At 29.7% G+C, this 20,938-nt stretch overlaps 1 protein-coding gene across 1 annotated transcript; it reads left to right on the top strand.

The window, feature by feature from the left end:
- The first annotated feature begins 153 nt into the window (after nt 1-153).
- On the top strand, nt 154-20,429 carry zuc (Mitochondrial cardiolipin hydrolase zuc). Its single transcript, XM_065507602.1, has 3 exons — nt 154-1,443; nt 20,044-20,213; nt 20,280-20,429. Exons 1-3 carry the CDS (start codon nt 933-935, stop codon nt 20,403-20,405), a joined length of 807 nt encoding a protein of 268 aa, XP_065363674.1. The 5' UTR covers nt 154-932; the 3' UTR covers nt 20,406-20,429.
- Nucleotides 20,430-20,938: the final 509 nt, after the last annotated feature.

Raw genomic sequence — 20,938 nt, 5'->3', positions numbered from 1 at the left:
AAAAAAAATTACAAGCTGTTTGATTGACTCCACTTTGTATAAATTCCCCTTGTTATAACCTAAAAATATCAAAATACACCATCTCTAACAGCTAAAAACAATAAAATCCTTTCAGGTACAACACTATAAAAATAATATTACCATCAAATACAACCATGTGTTTTTTTGTTCATTAAGAAGGAGAAAACAAAACAAAATAAATGAATTAAACAACAACAGCTACTAGACTCTAAAACGGAATCAGCTGATTTTGCAATTGCAAAGAACCAATCAGAAACTGAAGTAAAAAAACACGAACAAAAAACAACAACAATCAAGTAAAAGATACACGTGCATCTAACAACTACTGTTTTATGGGAAAGAAGAAAACAAAAGCAAAGGAAAAGCAAGACATATGAAATGCAAGCACATAATAGACGACAAAAATATTTAAAAAAAATTAAAGCAAATATCTTCAAAATACAAAAACAACGAGAACAAAAAACGTTAAACAGCAGCCGCGTTAAAAACTCAACTAGAATAGAAAAAAAAACGATGAACAAATAAGATCGGTTCATAATAAAACAAGAAACACAAAAAATAAAGAAATACAAATAAAATAGAAGAAAGCCAAAAAAGTAAACGTAAATTATTCGCTAAATAAACGTCAAATAAACCGCGTGTTCGTTCGGCTACAAGAAATCAAAATTGCAAAAAAGTGCATTTCATACTAGTTTTTGTTTTTTTCCAATGCAGTGAAATTTTATTGGAAAATATTAAATTTTGTTTAAAGTCCCTTAAAAATTCCAACATAAAGCAGAGCAAAAATGTCTTTAGGCTTAAAGTGAATAAAATTTAAAAATTAAATTTGTTTAATGAAAAAAAAGCCGGTTGGCTGCAAGTGAAACAAGTGCATGTGTAAAAAAAATTAAGGAAATTAAAAAAAAGATAAAATGTTGGAAAATAGTGTCTTACGTTATTGTTTATATGGTTCTGGTGTAATTATATCCTCGGAACTATTGTATCATTCATATTATTGGCTTAAAAAATGGCTTAAGCAACGTTCATCTGGCCAAGAAGTGTGTGAGGTTATATGGACCAATGAGCGAACACAGTCCTGTGCCGCTCAACATCGATATGACAATGGTGGATCATTTGCTTCACCCACTAATGCCTCCCCTACAAGTATGTACTCACAAGGTCGTATTGTTAAACTGCCCACTCCGTCCAAAGCAGGCGCGAAATGTCGCAATCCTTTTTGTGCCGCGTACAATGTCGGTCGTCTAATAGAGTTTATCGATTCGGCCAAATATTCTATTGATTTGGCCATGTACACATTTACGTCGTATGAATTGTCGCAAGCATTTATTCGTGCTCTTAATCGCGGTGTTTTAATTCGTATTATAAGTGATCATGAAATGGCCTATTCCAGTGGTTCACAAATCATACCACTAACAAAAACAGGTAAGTGAAAACGTATGGATTTATTTATGTATGTTACAGCTAACTAAAACTGTTCTAATTGGAAAAACTGTTTTTAAATGAAAATATTTCGAATTGGAATACGTTCTGGTTCAAATTATTATAGGTAGTTTCAATGTTTTTAAATTCAAATTAGTTTTTTTTTGTTTACCACAGATTATGAAATTCAGTTTTAACTTTATGTGAAGCATATGTAAATTAGATGGCTTAGTTTAGTAATTGGAATGATATTGCTTAATAAGAAAGAATATTTGTAGCTATATTTTTTCTATTTTCGAAGTAGATAATATTTTTCTATAAAAGTATTTAGTTAAATAGAGAATTTTTGAATTCTAAATATATTTCTAAGACATTTGATTTTTCGTCGTTCTTAGCTTCGTAAAATTAAAAATTTTTCTATAAGAAAAGTTAAAATAATGTTTTTTTTAAGAAATATTTCATCTTCGAAAAGTTCAAAATTTTATCTTAAAAAACTGCCATATTTTACATAAAAGAATTTATCTTCAAAAAATGTAGACAATTTTATTTTTGAAAAAGAAGAACATTTATTATATAAAAAATTTACCTTCGAAAAATTAAAAAATTTTATCTTCGAAATTGAAAATGTAAAAAAATTTCATCTTCGAAAAATTTAAAAATCTAAAAAGTGAAAAATTTTATCTTCCAAAATGTGAAAATTTTATCTTTGAAAAAGTTAAAAGCATTCTATTATGTAGACAATTTTATTTTCGAAAAAGTAGAACATTTGCTATAGAAAAATTGTACATTCGAAAAATTAGAAATTTTTATCTTTGAAATCGAAAAAGTGAAAAATTTCATCTTCGAAAAAGTGAAAACTTTTTTAAAAAAAATTTATGTTAAAAATTCTAAGAAAAATGTTCGAAAAAGTAAAAAAAATATTTAAGAAATATTTCATCACCGAAAAAATTTTTATCACAAAACCCTGCCATATTTTATATACAAAATTTTGTCTTCAAAAAGATAGAAAATATTATACATATAGACAATTTTATCTTCGAAAGAATATTTGCTATAGAAAAATTTTACCTTAAAAAAATTACAAAATTGTATCTCTGAAAAGGTAAAAATTTTATTTTAGAAATCCAAAAATTTTTGAATAATTTGAATAATTTTTCAAAGATGAAATTATTCAAATTTCATCTTTGAAAAATTAAAAAATTTAATTTTCGAAAAAATTAAAAAATTTAATTTTCGAAAAAATTAAAAATTTTATCTTTGAGAAATAGAAAATTTTATGTTTAAAAATAGAAAATTTTATCTTCAAAAAAGTGAAAAATATTCTATTATGTAGACAATTTTATTTTCGAAAAAGTAGAACATTTGGTATAGAAAAATTAGAAAATTTTATCTTCGAAATCAAAAAGTGAAAAATTTTCTAAGAAAAATTTTATCTTCGAAAAAGTAAAAAATTTTTTAAGAAATATTTCATCTCCGAAAAAGAGCAAAATTTTATCTCAAAACCCTGCCATATTTCGAAAAATTAAAAAATTTAATTTTTGAAAAAGTTGAAAATTTTATCTTTGGAAATAGAAAATTTTATGTTCGAAAAGATAGAAAATTTTTTTTTCAAAAAGGTGGAACTACATATTTGCAAAACATTTATCTTAGAACAAGTAAGAGTACTATATTCGGCCGTGACGAATCTTAAATACCCTCTACCTAAATATGATGGTATAACAACTATAATAATATAACAATTGTTACTAAAGGTAGGGTCACACATGGCAAATATTTACTCAAAAGAGCGTAACCACTTTTATTAACACAAATTTTTGTCGTGTTTACTCTTACAAGTGTTTTGTAAGATCAAACAGTATCAAATAAAATAAAACAAAAGTTTTGAATAGGCGTAAGTAAAAAGATGTTTTGAAATAAATAAAATAGTTTAAAAATATTTTATTTAGTGGTTACGTCTTTTTCGTCAAATATTTGCCATGTGTGACCCTACCTTAAGACTAGTTTACGCAGAAGATATTTTATTTCAAATGTACAAAAAATGTTATCTAATTCAGAAATTTATAATTCAAATTAGAACGTATGAAATTTACCAATTTATATACTTAATAATAAGTTAATACGTTTAGATCAACATTTTTCCTTTTTAACCTCAATTGAAGAAACAGAGTATAAACAAGTAAGAGAGCTATATTCGTCTGTGGCGAATCTTATATACCCTTCACCAAATTATACTTTAAAATAAATTTGTTTAAATATTTTTAGGTAAACAAAATTTAATTTTTTTTTTAATTGTTTTCCAAAATTTTTTTTAAAAAAAGTTTTTTCCAAATTTTTAAAAAAAAGTTTTTTTTTAGTTTTTAAATTTTTTTTTTTTTTAAAAAAAAATGTATCACAAAAAAAATTTTTTGATGAAAAAAAAAATAGGGTTAAAAAATATTTTTCCCGATTTTGACCCATTGTAGGTCCAACTTACTATAGCCATATCTACATCGTTGCAATGGACTTTGAAATATCTATCATTAGATATATAATCCAGGTATAGATCAAAAATAGGTCAAAAATCGAGGTTGTCCCGGGTTTTTGCTCATATCTCCGTTATTTATGGACCGATTTTGCTGATTTTAAATAGCAAACTTCTCGAAACATTGTCTGACAGAATTATTGAAGATTTGGATCCCGAAGATATCTGGGATCTTCAGAAAATTGATTTCAACAGACAGACAGACAGACAGACAGACAGACAGACGGACATACAGACGGACAAGGCTTAATCGACTCCGCTATCTATAAGGATCCAGAATATATATACTTTATAGGGTCGGAAATGAAAAATGTAGAAATTACAAACGGAATGACAAACTTATATATACCCTTCTCACGATGGTGAAGGGTATAAAAAGGGTATACAAATATATTTAGACAAATTTCAAGATATTGGGTTGTGGGACTATATGGGAGATATGACCTATTATGAGTCGATTGTCATAAAATATTTTAACGTGATTTTTATGTATTTATATGGCAGCAGTTGCCGAATATGGGATTCAGTAGTATGATTTTAAAAATTACTGATCTGTGTACTATCCATATACTATTCAATATATGGAAGCTATGACCTATTATGGGCCTAAGTATTTGAGTGCTAGTTTTGTATAATTTCATATAAACAACGACATTAACAAGAGTGGACCTTATATGGGACCTATGGCGAATTATGGACCAATATTTTAAAAATCTTGTACGATTCTTGGATGACCAATTATGGGCCTATCATCATAACATTTGGTCCATCGATTTTTGTATACATATATTGAACAAATCTGTTTTGAATTTCAACCTGATAACTATATTTGTAAGATGTGATTTTCGGGAGTGGACCTTATATGGGAGCTATGGTTAAATATGAACCATAATTCACAGTATGATTGCTGAATACAAATTACTGATCTGTGTGTAATTTCATTTTGATATCGATTTGTTTTAAATATTTATTAAGGTTAATATCTTTTTCGGAAATGGGCCTAATAGAGGAGCTATGACCAATTATCGGTTAATCTGCGTAAAAATTGGTACAGTGATATCTATGTATATGAGTATTATTTTTGTCGAATTTTAGCATGATAAAGCTATTTATAAGAGATTTATGAGTACTTAACTGATTTTCAGAAGTGGACCTTATATGGGAGCTATGGTCAAATATGGACCGATATTCACAAAATCCTGTAGTATGATTTCTAAATATAAATTAGAGATTTGTATACAAATTTGTTCTGATATTGATATTTTTCAGATATTTATGTAGATTAATGTGTTTTTCGGAAGTGGTCCATATATGGGAGCTATGAATTAGGTACAGCGATTTTGGTATATATGGGGACTATTTATGACGAATTTCAACTTAATAGCGATATTTATAAGACATTTATGCTTATTTAAGTGATTTTCGGAAGTGAACTTTATATGGGGGCTATGGTCAAATATGGGCCCATCCACAAAAAATTTGGTGTTGTGATTTTTTTAAGTACGAAACTTATTTTTCTTTAATTTTGTGTGGATACTGCAATTTGGTAGACATTTACAGACCATAGAACCACATTTCGGGAAGAAATTTGTATGGGGGCTAGGAGAAATCATGGACCGATTCCTATAATTTTTACCAGAGTTAGACCTTTTAACATAAAAATAACGTGTGTAAAATTTGATGGTATTATCTGCAATATATTTGCACAAATAACAAAAACAATTTTAAAATGATCATGTTTTTTTTTAGGTTGTCTCATATTTTGGTTCATAACTCTGGTTCCACTGAACCGATTTTGCTGATTTTCAATACCAAACTGCTTAGGAGAACAATAAACATTTTTCTTGCAAGTTTACCAATTTTGTTTGTCTATTTTGGACGTGAGCGTGTTTTACACAGACAGCCATACATACATACAGACGGACAGACGGACATAGCTCAATCGACTTAGAATTTCATAAGGATCAATAATATATATACTTTGTTGGGTCTCAGATGAATATTTCTCATATATACCCTTATTCACCACTTATGGTGGTGGAGGGTATAAAAAGTAGAAAATTTTCTGTAGAAAAATTATATAAATGGCGTAAAATTGTATCTTCGAAAAATTGTAAAATTTTCTACCATCTTCGAAAAAGTAAAAATTTTCTGTTAACAAAATTTGTATATTCGAAAAAGTGCAAAACTGTCTAAAGAAAAATTGTATCTTCGAAAAAGTGAACAAATTTGTAAAGAAAATTAGTTTCTCCTAGAAATTTGCACAATTTTCTTTAGAAAATTTTATCTTCGAAAAAATAAGATACAATTTTTCTAGAAACAATTATAAAAGTTCAACTCATCAGTCATATAGTAAAAAAAAAAAATAATTATTTCATCATACAATTTACACATTTAAAAATAGGGAAATAACCCAGTTACAAATCTCCCCTTACACAGCTCCCTCTCTCCTAATACCAACAAACGTAGTTAGTGTTTGTTGATATTTCATTCATTTTCAATTATGAATTTCCTAACCTCGAATCGGACGTGCCAAAAACCACGTGCATAATTCTTCTCTTCACATTCAGATTCTCGGCAGAAACAACAACTACACCAAAGTTTAAAAACATTACGTCAAATTAATACAAAACTCTGCTAGTGCTGCTGCTGAAATTGTGCAATTTTATTTTGTTTGTTTCTCTATTGTTTCAAACTTTTTGTTCGTTTTCCTTTTTACTCAACATCAAGAGTTAGTAAGAAGATGGAAGAGACCGAAGTGAAGGGTAAGACCCCACAGTTCCTCTCTCTAATCTACATGTTAAAGTGCTGTGTTAGTTGTTAGTCTTATGCTCCTCCTCTGCCAATTGCGATCAATCAAATTTAATAAACAATGACAACAACAACAGCGGCGTCAGCAGCAGCAGCAATAACGACATTTGAAATCATCGTTCTTTGTTTGTGGGGCCTGTTGCATACAGAGTGAATGACATGCGCACATCCGATTGCATTAGATACGAGTATAGATATGAATGATGTTGGAGGGTATTGCGTTCGTTGTTTGTTTTTTTTTATTTCGTTTTAATTGTTTGCTTTGCGATCTTTCTTTCAAAAAGAAATATTAATTAAATGTTTGCACTTTTGTTTTTTTTTCTATTTTTTTTTTGCCAAAGTAACTAGAAACTTGTAGAAAATTCATAGTTGAGTTTTTTTGTTTCTAAGTGATTTTTTTTCTTTACCTTTTTTTCGCCAAATATATGATTAAACGTCGTAAGAATATTTGTTTGAGTGCAATGATCGAATCATTAGTGTGCTGTACTAATTTATGATAGTTCAAGGTGATTCTGTTTTTTTTTTTGAAGAAATATGGCTGCATAGATAATGTTATGTTTACTCAAGACTTCAAAATGAATAACATTATCATAATATATTAAAACCTTTATAAATAGAACAAAAAAGCGGTTATGAGAAATTTGACATTTCCAGCCAATGACATTTCTATAACTCATCATAGCTTTGTCGATACAACTTTTTACCGATAGTCCTGATAATAAGACATATTCCTGGGATCAAGGAGTTTCTTCAAACAACACGACAATAGCCTCCAATGAGATTCAACAAAATTGTAAAAGCGATTTCGTACTTAGTGTACTTAGGATAAGTGGACGACACCCCAAAGTTCAGTTTTTCTTAAATTTTTATTTACAGACTCATACAAAAAAGTTTATGCATAAACAAAATGTATTTCAATTAGACTAACAAACCTTTATTCTATGAATTTACAACAAAATATTTAAATTCCAAAATCAGCATGAAACAAATAATAAGGACGATTTAGTTTCTTTTAGAATTTTAAACATACCTTAAATTTTCAATGTTATATTAATATTTGGTAGATGCTCCCTTCATTTATTTTAATCAAGATTAGCTCAGGTTTCCGGGGGTATAGAATACCATGCTTCCTGGACGTTTTGCCACATATCGTCTTTGTTTTTACGCTTATATAGTCCTATTTAAGAACTCTCCACAAAAGCTCAATGGCGTTGAATTCCGAAGACTAGGAGGAACAATCTAGGAGACGCTCATTGTTATCTTGAAACCATAAGGCATTTTTTCTTCGCCAAATGGTAGCATTTAATTCTTATTTCACTCATTTTTTATTTAATCCAAAAAATTGGACCGACGCCAGATGATGAAAAACAATCTCAACTCAATATGGAACCTCAACCATGTTTGACGGCATTTTTTGTGCACCTGGAGTCAAATTCTTTATCTTTTTGGTCTTCGTACAAACATTTTACCATCAGACCCAAACAAATCAATTTTGGTTTCAAACAACCGCAGTATATTTTTTTTCAATTTTCTCGAAGGATGTGTCTTTTTATATTATGCTTACTTAATAAAGCTACTTTTCTTGAACTTCGTCTCTTTATTCCAGCTTTTATAAGTTGGTCCAAGCGTGCTGAGATTTTTCTCTTTCTTATTCGAGTTTCATGTCCTCTTTTAAAGTGAAGTGTATTGAAAACTTTATTATACCCTTCACCTTCGTGAGAAGGGTATATATAAGTTTGTCATTCCGTTTGTAATTTCTACATTTTTCATTAAGTCTGTCTGTTGAAATCAATTTTCTGAAGACCCCAGATATCTTCGGGATCCAAATCTTCAATAATTCTGTCAGACATGCTTTCGAGAAAAAAAGTTTTTTCCAAATTTTTTAAAAATTTTTTTTTTTAGTTTTTAAATTTTAAATGGTAAAAAATTTATGACAAAAACAATTTTTTTATGAAAAAAAATTCGGGTTAAAAAACATTTTTCCCGATATTGGCCCATTGTGAGTCCAACTTAATATATCCTTATATATTTGTCGATTTTAAATATTTAAAATTAAAATTCCCGATATATTGATGTATGAATCATGTATGAGGCTATTTGGGAGCTACGGAAAATTGATTTCAACATACAGACGGCTATATCGATCCAGAATATATACATATGAAAAATATAGAAATTACAAACGGAATGACAAACTATATATACCTTGCCACTCATGGTGAAGGGTATAAAAATTGCCCTTGAACAAAATATATCTCAAAGAATTCATATTATATTTTCTATCAAAATGGATATATCCTGCGACTTAACTGACATTTCTATGGGGCTAGGTGAAATCATGGACCAATACTCAATACCAAAAAAAAACTTATCAACAGATAATATTTCATACAATCACAACCCTATTTGTATTGTATCACTTAATATGTTTTTAATCGAATGGATAGTGAAGATATCAGCCCAAGATACAATTATTATCTGAGACGAAATGCGCAAGATAGAATTTGATTTTAGACCTATGGTTTCTTGGGCAAAATTTCATAGATATTTCCATAGAATGAGTTTCTGCTATACGTTTTTTTTTATTTTTGGATCCTCCATACAAATTGACCCGACCTAATGTCTACATAGTAATTTTCATAAACGGGCACCATATTAATTGAAAATTTTCAAATAATCGAAATCACAAAATGCCGACGGAGTATCATAAAATGATATTGGCACAAAGAAAGGCACACAATATCCCATTATTTATAAAACAAGATTCCCTAATAAAAATTTAAACTTCTGAGCGTTAAGTTCGGTAATTATTTTAATAGCTGTCTTGGCGGCCTGGCATAGAAAGTGTATCTGCGAATTGACACATCCAGACATTTCATTAGGTATCGTTAAAAATATCTGTCAATCTAGACCCTTAAGTTGGGAAAAAAATTAAGCTTAGTTAAGTTTACTCGAAAATAAAACGAGTAAATCAAATGGATTCGATTTACAGAACACCAAAATATGTGAATTTGTTTAAAAACGAAACCTTAACTCGGATTCGATTTACAGAACATAGGTGTTTATTCCAATAATCGTCCATCCTGTTCTACAAATCGAGTGATTTTAAAAACAAGCGATTTTCTAAAACGAGTAGAGTACATATTCTAAAAATGTATGTTCTGCAAATCGCACGATTTAAACATGTGGATACGATTTACAGAAGAGCAAAATATGTAAATTCGTTTTAAAAGCGAAAAAGTTACTCTGATTTTGTTTACAGAACAGGTGGAATAATTAAATCCCAAAAAACTCCTTTGATATTATAGGTATAAATAATCTTGCAGAAAATGCCCTTTTTAAAACTACATACATAATTAAATAATTAATATCATTATTATGATAATGTATTTTAAAATTGTCAATAACAAATTGATGAACATTTTTAAAAATACATATTTTCTAGTACTATCTATCTATCAATTTACTAATGTTTGTTACCTACCTACCTACCTACCTATACATAATAAAAATCTAATCTCTAATATAGTGTATTCACATTAGCTGACTACATGCAGTCTGGACAACTACAACATCAGCAAAAACTATCTTCAGTTCGTTATTAATATTTTAAAAGAGTGAAGGAAAATACCGAAAAAATATGATTTCATTTAGCAAAAACAAAAATCGTGTAGAAAAATTCATCATCATCAGTTCTCTATGTTGTTGTTGATATTTTTTTTTTATTTAATTTTTTGCATGTTCTGCCTTCTCTACTTTAGCCCGTTAGCTAGCCTAGATGTTGTGCTATTGCTGCTTTTGCTGCTGCTGTTATTGCTATGCGAATGTTTGCATAATACACTACACTACGCTACACTACACTACACTGTTCTACACACAAACATTTTAGCTCCCCCCTTTAATTTAGAATAAACAATGACAAACAACAACAAATTGCATACAAATGTGTTTGTTAGTACTTTGGTGGGTTTGTGTCTGTTTTTTTTATTTTTTTTTTACGTACAATCTACAAACATGTTTGTTGTTATTGTTTTTTATTTTTATTCCACTCTGCCTTTTCATTTATTTTCTGCACTTACTCATACTCAGACATACGGCAAATTCATTTCTTTCGTTTTAAACCAGTGATGTTCAAAAATAAAAATGAAGATGTATTGGTGAGAGAGCTACCCAGCAAACATAATGTCAAATACTTAAAATAAGAACAAAATAAAGAATGTTTAGATTTAGAATTTTTGCCAGATATAACCAATTTATTAAATGAATGTAATTTAAATTTTAAGGAAATAAAAGAATATACATTATACGGCCGAAATTCTCTAAATTTTTTTATTTATTTCTGACTTTGTTGTTTTGTGTTCAATTGTAATTGAAACGCGTGTGTTTGCTATGCTTCGTCCAAAAACCAACCAACAACAATGCTTAATGAATTTCTGAAAAAAATTAGACATTTGTTATGCTCTTTTAAAGAGAATAAGAATATGTGTGTTGTTACTCAGCGCGAAAGCACAATGAAATGAACATCATTGTTTTAAACAGAAATTGTATCTTTAACGCAGTCGGTGTTTTTTTTTGTTTCTTGTGTGTAAACAATTTAGTTTTCTAATTTTTTTATTTTTTTTGCTACGAGGGCAGGTGGAAAATTGTTTCGAATAAATAAAAACTATATTTAGTTTTATTATGTATTTCTTTTCGCTAACAATTAACACTTTGTCGTATATTATTGGGTGTATGACTTAAAAATGCAAGATTTTTAGAATTTGTTTTGAAACATTTGTACAATACATATAAATTTACCAGCTGACCCGGTCCTCGTTGCTGGTGGACTTCCGTTTTATATTTCATAATGAATTTTTGATTTTAATTCATTATGAATTAGCTAAATTTTGAATTAATTCTTTTCACAACAAAAATGAATTGAATGAAATTTGAATCAATTCAAACTAATTAGGCATTTCCAATTCATATGAATTTGTTAAAGTGAATTCATTTCCAATTTGTTTGAATTGATTTTGAATTCATTCAAATGAATAAGAACAATGAATTGCAATTCAAATCAAAAATAAGTTGCAATCAATCAAATTCAAGAGCAGATATAGGGGAATGAAAAATAAAAATTTAAGTTTCTTTTAGAAAATAAACAAAATTATTCCATATTGATTTTCTCCGCTACCTGACAATTCCCGTATATCATTTACGAAATAATATATAACATTCTGGGCCATCTAAAATAGATTACTATATTTTGATATCTACTATGCGATTTCAGAATTTTTGCCCTAAAGTTGAATTTTACATAAAAAATAGGCACTTTTTAACCCTTTACGGCGCCATGTTGCATTTTTGCAACATATCCCTAAAATAAGTGTAAAAATATTATATATGCTGATATTACAATTTAACTCCATGTTATAGATTGGCAATAAAGTATTCTAACGATTTAGAAGCGAATAAGGTTTCTATATAGGATCAATTAGGTATTTATTTCATTCAAGTGAAGTACGTGTATAAATCTGTTTTGCACTCTTCGAATTCATTTCTGAAAAATTATTTATTGAAGAAATACTGATATTTGGTTATTGAAATTTGTATGAGTCAAAGGTAAGAGAGTCTATTTCAATAATCAATTTTTTTTGTCAAAACCAATTTGGTTACACTTTGTAATGATTTTGGTTTGTTGCATATATGCATCATTGCGTGAGGAATTAGAGGCATTACCTGACTTAAAAAATGAACTTGAGCCCACTGACAATATATCAACTGCATCCACGATCAGTCAGAGCATTTGTCTAGCCATTTGCTTCGGATTTAGACTACTTGGAAAACGAAAAGCCTAAGTTTGAATAATAACCAGCTACCTTTTCATGGATCTGATATATTATCTCCAGAAATACTTCCCTTAGAAAAGGGGTATTTCCTGTTTACTTGCTGGGAACATTATCAACCTCATAAGAAACCAGACTAATTTATACTGTATTTAGAAAGATGCCAGCGAGAGACAATGACGTCGAAACGATTTCTATCACTTAGACAGTTACTTTACTTCACGATGATTGTGAACGATTGTATAAAATTCGGCATTGATAAGGAAATTGAACAAAAAAGTTCCATTTGAACAAAAAAGTTAATTTCAACTTTAGACAATATATTTTCTAATCGCATAGCTGCTTTCAAAAAACTAAGAACTGTTTTGTATGTCCTAATATGTTCTTTAATATTGTGCAAAGGGATTTCATAGCCCCGAGCTTGGTGCCTTCAACAGATTAAAAAATGTTGGCATTTTTGAAGTTTTTTTTTGGGAATTGTTTGTAATACATTTTTGTCCACTGCATTGCCGATAAACTGCATTACCAAACATCGGAGAAAACTACAAGATGAAGCTATTGGAAGCCATTAATGAGACTTTGATTGAGTTTTTTTTAAGCAGTTGCGGTGACGACTTAGTTCAGTATTCATATTTGATTTTCAATTAAATGTGAACAAATATGTCGACGTTATCGATTAGGAACGATTACTAAACAAAACAAAATAATAAAAAGTACAATACATCGGAAATAGGGTTCCTAATTTCCCGGACTTTTTTCTTTCCCGGGAGGAAATTAAAAATCGTTTCATTCCCGGGAATTCCCTGGAATTTTTAACATTTTTTTCAAATCTGATTGCAGATAAACAAATTTGAACCACTATTATTGTTATTAGTTTCTCTAAATATGAATAATAATCATTGAATATCCCTAAAAGTTGTAATGTCAGGCATCTTAATAATTCGTTTATGAGCATAAATTTTGAATTTGATTCATTCTTAATAACCAAATTTTTCTGCTGTGGCTTGAATTGAGTGAAAAAATTCCGTTATTTCAATAGTAATACTTCCTTGCCAACTGACTATCTTTTAGAAGAAAACTTATGAAGAAATTCCCGAAAATTCCCGACAAACATTTCCCGAAAATTAACAAAAAAATATTCCCCGGAATTCCCGGTAAATTTTTCCCGCGTAGGAACCCTAATCGGAAATAGTAACTGTTTCTTTTAACCCTAAAGTGAGGGTAGTAAAATAATAATTGACATGTACCTAGAAAACTAGACGTGATGGATACCACATATATTTGGAACAATTAATCTATGACTCATTACCTATTCATTCCAGCTAACAGTTAAGAGGTTACCAAAATCGTGTAACGCAGTATAATTAATACAAATTTGGCACGATTATTATTTATATATTTTAAAATTCCAATTGACTGATATAATAAATTTGCATAGTAAAAATGAAATAATTGTAAACGTTTTTAAGAAATCTGTGTAATTTTACTTATTCGTTTCATTTTGTATTTAACTACATATATCTAAACTTTCATTAAAAGTGAATTCAGCACGTTTGTTCACTAAGCTAAAGATAACACAAATAAAATAAATAATAATCACCTGATTTTGTTATTTCAACTTATTGAATAGAGTCTGACACATAGATCGAAAATTCTGCTGTCATAGACCTATAATAAATTAAGAAATCAATATAAAATGTGTGCTACCAGACAAAAACTTTTAAAGAACTTTTCGGTTTGCCTCTCTCTCGTATTACACATATGTACAGAAATATGTTTTTTCCTACTTTTTCTTTTGTTGATTCTTCCTATATTTAGTATCTATGTATTTGCTTTTCTTATTATCTTTTTACACCTCGCCCCTCGATTTCAATAGTGACAATGCAGATTTGTTGTTGCTGTGTTTGGTGTTCGAAATGTTTAAATAACGACAAACTAAAAACGCAAGACACAACAACAAACAAAGAAGCAAGCAAACAAACCTGTCATGATGTTGTTTTACTTATTAACAGCTGAGCGTGTGACTAACTGACCGAGTGTAGATAAACGCAACCAGGCAACAACAACAAGTGACCAACAAAAAGTGAAGCCCAATTCTTTCCGGTGACCTTGAGAATAAAATTATTTTTTTTTAACAAATTGAAAATGAGAATTATAATGAATTAATTTTGTTTGCTGATTACTTGAATTTTGGGAATATTTTACATTTTTGAAAACTCTAAAAAAATTCAAAATTTTCAATTATGTTCTTCGAATCTTTTTCTCAATAGTTCCAATATTCCCCAAATATTTTTTTTTAAATTCTCGTGACACAAATAATATCCAAGTCACCCCAATTAACTGTATAAATATCTTAATTTTTTCTCAAAATTTATTTCCGTTTGGAATTTAATTTATGTATTATAATAAATTATTTGCTATTTTATAACATAATCATCTACATGTTCAAATTAACAATTCATCCATCCGGTACAAATGTACCAACAACATAAAATGTTTGTTAACAGTTTGTTAAATCTTTAAAAAAAACTAAAATAAATTTTTTGCAACAATTTTGGCCAAAAGCCAAACAAATTCTTTTATAGATATTCAAAGCATATTTAAAAGAAAAAAAATATTTAAAACTATATTATTTTTTGTTCGTGCTTTGAGTATAAAAAGATAATACAATGTAGGAGATTTAGTGGCTTGTATAGATCAATATTTGTTGGTTTCATTGAACATGTCGAGTAGATGTTTTCAAATAAACACGGAATTTAGATGCATGCGGTTGAGAGGATCAAATGAAATTGTTGTGTTGTAGAATCAAAAGAAACGAAAATGATAATTATTATATAAAGAGAAAGATGTTAAACGTAGCAACAAATGTTTTATGTTAAATAAATTAAAATCATGTACTTTGTTTGTAATAGTGCATACGTTTTTTAAAATATTATTTTTATTCCCTTCACCTTCGTGAGAAGGGTATATAAGTTTGTCATTCCGTTCGTAATTTCCACAATATAATTTTCCGACCCTATAAAGTATATATATTTTGGATCCTTATAGATAGCCATGTCTGTCTGTCTGTCCGTCTGTTGAAATCAATTTTCTGAAGACCCCAGATATCTTCGGGATTCCAATCGTCAATAATTCTGTCAGACATGCTTTCGAGAAGTTTCCTATTTAAAATCAGCAAAATCGGTCCACAAATGGCTGAGATTTTTTACCTATTTTTGACCTATATCTGGATTACCAAGTCATTAATATAGACAATATCGATATCTAATGATAGATATCTCAAATACCTTTGCAATGACGTATATAAAACCATAGTAAGTTGGACCTACAATGGGTCAAAATCGGTAAAAATATTTTTTAACACGATTTTTTTTTCACCAAAAAAAAAAATTAAATTAAAAAACCAAAATTTAAATTTAAAAAATTTTAAAACAAGAATTCGAAAAATGAAAGAACTTTGGAAAAAAAAAATAATTTTGTTTACCTAAAAATAATTAAAATTTGTATTTTGAAGTACAATTTGGTGAAGGGTATATAAGATTTGGCACAGCCGAATATAGCTCTCTTACTTGTTAATAACCAAAATGAAAAAAAAAACAGTTCGTGATTTGTAAAATTAAATAAACTATTGCACAAATTGTTCATAAACGTTTGCAAAATGATTTGATTTAAATTTATTTTCGAAAAGCTAAATACATTTAAGGATAAAAAAGAAAATGTTATTTGGTGTATGACAAAAATTCGGGATTTTTTTCCAAATTTAGAGCTTTTATTTTGAAACATTTGTAAAATATAAATTTATTCAAAGTATTGGCCATTGTTAGCTATGACCTTTTCCCACCTTTCTGGCAACATATGGAATCCGAGCCAAAAAAAACTGCTCACTCATCTTTTGACTCCAAGAACGAGTCAAGCCAATATCGGATACTCTGTTCCAAAAGGAAGTGTATCCCAGAGAGAGAGTTCTGCATAGATCGAAACAAATAGTGAGCGAAAACTTCCCAACCACTTCATTCTAAATACTTTTTAACAGGATTGCAACATGTTGCCGAGCGTTGTCATGATGGAATATTGCGGTTTCATATTCATTGCGCTCTTCGTCCAATGTTCGCTTCAAATGAATCAGTTGCGTTCGGTACAGGTTCCCTGTGATGGTCTGACCAGATTTCATCGGCTCATAATAGGAAGGACCCTTTTGCTCCCACCAAATACAGAGCATTACTTAGCGCCATGGATATTTTCCTTTGGTTTCGATTCGGCTGTTTGGTCGGGCTGCACATACGATCTCTTACCCTTCGAATTATCAAGTATGTAATGATTCTGCAACAATGTTTTTTTTTGCTTCGAAAATATGGAATATTGTGCCAACAAGGCGCCATAGTCGGGAAGTTTTGCTTAAATTTTTTAATTTGAATAAAAATGTCGCGGAAGCCCACTGATTGCTCACAAACGATTATGGTGTATGTTATCCATCGGTTTTTTCAGAAGTGGTGAAGACCAAGAATTGGAGGCATTACTCATTGAAAATTGTTGTCAAACTCAACAAAAGCTTGCAAAATCATTGGGAGCTATTCAATCAGCAATTTCAAAACGTTTGCGAGCAGCAGGATTCATTCAAAAGCAGGGAAATTGTATATCATACGAATTGAAGCAGAGAGACCTTGAAAAACGATTTTGCTTGTCCGAAATGATGTTTGGACGAAGAAAATTGGATCCATTACGAAACCTCGAAGCGTAAGAGATCGTATGTGAAGCCCAGCCAACCAACCGAATCGGCCTTTTTATTTAATGATAAACTTAGAATTTTGTTACAAAAACGTACTATTTTCGACCATTGCCTGAAGTAGGGTGTATTTCTTAAACGAACCAAGATATTGAGATGGATTTCAGGATGGCTTAACAACTAACGAACTCTTTGATGTTTTTAAGATTGCATTTATTTTGAAAGTGGCTTAAGTCAATCGTTACCTTGGTAGTACTCTATGGGATCCAACTATTAAAACAGATCTAGTCCCGTGATTAGTTCTTTGGGCATATGGTTATATATGTTATAATTCTAACACTTTATAAGAAACTGACCGGTATTGGCGATGTCTAGGAGGTGCTAAATTTACATCCTGTGCAATCTGTGGAATAAGACTAACCCAAATGCACTTAATCAGGTTTGGATATTATAATAATGGTTATTTCCTGAGAAAAAACATTAATAAGCATCATTGCTAGAGAAACTGTGGTTAGTATATTCATATTCCGTTATAGAAAAAGTTAGAAGAATGAAAACTAGACTCCTACAACTTTTCTGAAAAATTAAAGGTAAAATGCAAGGAAGTGAAGTAGTATTGGTTGAACAGTTATGGCATTAGAATGTCATTAAGCCTGCTGCTCCATCCTGTCCTCAGTTGTACCAGATCGACTTTTGATTTACGAGGTAGAATCTTCTCAGAGTCGTCGCAATAGTCGTTGAGAGACTTTCAAGAATGAAAACATAATAATTTTGCGCTACTAATGGGACCACTTTTAATTTAATTTATTTCACAGTTGAAGCATAATTATTCTAATAATCCAAATATGATGCCCTAAAATAATGAAATGCATACAATTTTGTATGAAAAATACTGGGAAATTTTCGAAATTTGAATTGTTTCCACACTTATAACATTTCGTTTGACAATTTCTGACTGCTATTTATCTATACTTAATCAGTTCGCTAACAAAGCCAATGAAATTGTTTGATAAATGATTACTTGTCGAATGACAGGATGTTGCAGCAAATTTTGTTATTTTATGGTAGCTTATTAGTTTTATAACTTTTTAGATAATTGGTATTGAATAAATAATGACAGTGTACCGTATTATTCTAGGAAATGTATGTTTAAATAGCATTTTGTAAGTTTTTAAAACAAATTTGTAAAGAAAATTGTTAATTATGATTCATACAAAACAGTTGCATCAGCATGGACAGTTTCATAAAAAATATATCTGGATTCAGTTTTGTTTTGCTGCTCCACATCCTATGAGTTCGTCGGAACCCTGAATGAGAATGGACTTCCAGTATTTCATTGTCTCTGAAAACAAACTGGTACATCTGGCAAAAGGATTTGAAAGATAATATTTCAGAATAGTAAAAGGTCTTTGCGGAATTCTTGATCTCCAACTATCATGTCCACCTTTTATCGATCTGACCAAAAATTTATAAATAAATCTTGTTTCATTTAACATAATTCTGATAAATTATTTTACAAAAAAAAATCTTTAGGTGATTTTTTTATTTCTTAGGCATTTTTTTTTTATACTGATTGAGTTGAAAATTGCAAATATCAATCAATTCTCTGATTATTACATTAACCCCTAAAATAGGCAACATATTTTGTTTAAGTACAGACACATTTTTTATGTCAAGTTACAAATAAAAATTCCTACTGCTGTATGGTGAATGTGTTTATACTCACCTCTACACCTACGAGTATGCTATGGTTTATGTTTTGTATTGTTTGGTATTGCCATATGTACATTTGAAGAGTCAGACTGTGCTGCTAACAATGAGCAAAAAACCATCATCATAAAACAAACATTTAAGAGGACTTAGATATTTGTTTAAATTTTTCTAAAAAATAAATAAAAAACAATAATGTTTTAATACTCTTAATCTATTATCGCACGGTGCGCCAAAAAATTTATATTTTATTTTGAATAGCAGCTAACTCTCACAAATACTCTCTGCTGATAAGGGTGATTTAATACTGAAAATGGGAAATATCGGTACATGGTTTCATCTAGCCCCCATATGAATGTCTCCAGGAATACTGTTTGAGCAGTCATAAATATGTTGATTATGCGGTAATACTGTTAAAATTTAGCACAAATTAGACCAAAGTTCTCTGAAATTATACTGTAACGTATGACGAAAATCGGACAACATTTGTCCCTAGTCTCCATACAAGGTCCCCCTCAGAAAATGGCTTGAACGTTCATAATTGTCTTATAATAATTAATATCGTGATTTAATTGGACATTAACAAGTTTTATATGAACTTAAATCTTTCTATCAACTTTTGTGAGGATCGGTCCATAATTAACCCTACGCCCGCCCCATATAACCCCTATATCAGAAAAATAATTTATTGGCACCTTATACAAGATTCGGTACAGCCTCGGTGGGGTGGGGGTTCTTCAAACCAATCAGTCCAATAAGAAATGCATGGAGTGTGTGTGAATTGTTTTTGACGTGATCCAGTATTATAAAGATGAAAAACCTGGCAGCATTTTGTTATCTAGATTCTTCAAGTTTTTAGTTTTCCATATAAACTATCACTTGACGCCGGAAGGATTTAGAAAAAAGGCCCTTAATTTATTCATTGTTGAATTAATTTTTTTACACCTTTTGTTTTGTTTTAATTTAGTTTTATTATGATTTTTAATTTTATTATTTCTTATTTTGTTTTTCAGGTGTTCCCATACGCTGCAACACCAACACCATGTTTATGCATCATAAATTTTGTATTCTCGACAGTCCACAACGTGTTGCCGCCATACATAAAAAACAAAATAAATCTGAGGTTGATAAAGGTCAAGTCAGAAGCATTTTGATGACGGGCTCTCTTAATTGGACCATGCAGGTATGTTTTGTGGATTACTTATTGAGAAATTGAATTTATATTTTTTTTAATTTCTTGCATTTCTAGGGTTTTGGCGGCAATTGGGAAAATATTTTAATAAGCAGCAATATGGAATATATACGCAAATATTCCGAAGAGTTTGAACGCATGTGGCAAGTGTTTGATGTGGATTTAAAAGTAAATAATAAATAAACCAGAGAGATTAACACAATGAAATGAAAGGTTAGTGGATATTTAAGTTTTATTTTAATATATCTGATCTGATCTCCTTACTATTTACACAACTTATATCCGACCCATAATTGAATATAACTCTAATGTATAGGCCGGTGCTTCTCTATTTTGGGGTTACACGACCGCGTAGTATATCCAGTTCTATTGACTCACTGGAACATGATCGCAATACAATGGAATGTGATCTGCTGAAATCTGGGATCTTGTTCCCGAAAGATGTAGCTTTTTATGAAATACATGTTCTTTGGCAAAGCCTCATCAATTCGCGATCGACTGGTCAGTGGAACGCCAACACATTACTGGGAAAATTCGTTCTTTAGCCCTACTGTCCATATGTGGAATAAGCTTCCTGCTGAAGTTTTTCCTGTCACTTTCTATATAGGAAAATTCAAATCAAATGTATAAATAAACAATAAACAGTACTTATTTCTATCAGGCAATAATAATTAAATGACATCACCCGATTTTCTCATGCCTTTGGTCACACATAT

The sequence above is a fragment of the Calliphora vicina genome, chromosome 4 (assembly GCF_958450345.1).
Source record: "Calliphora vicina chromosome 4, idCalVici1.1, whole genome shotgun sequence".
NCBI classification, from domain to species: Eukaryota; Metazoa; Arthropoda; class Insecta; order Diptera; family Calliphoridae; genus Calliphora; species Calliphora vicina.
Note: the sequence above shows the minus strand (reverse complement) of the source record. Positions and strands in the feature narration are given on the sequence as shown.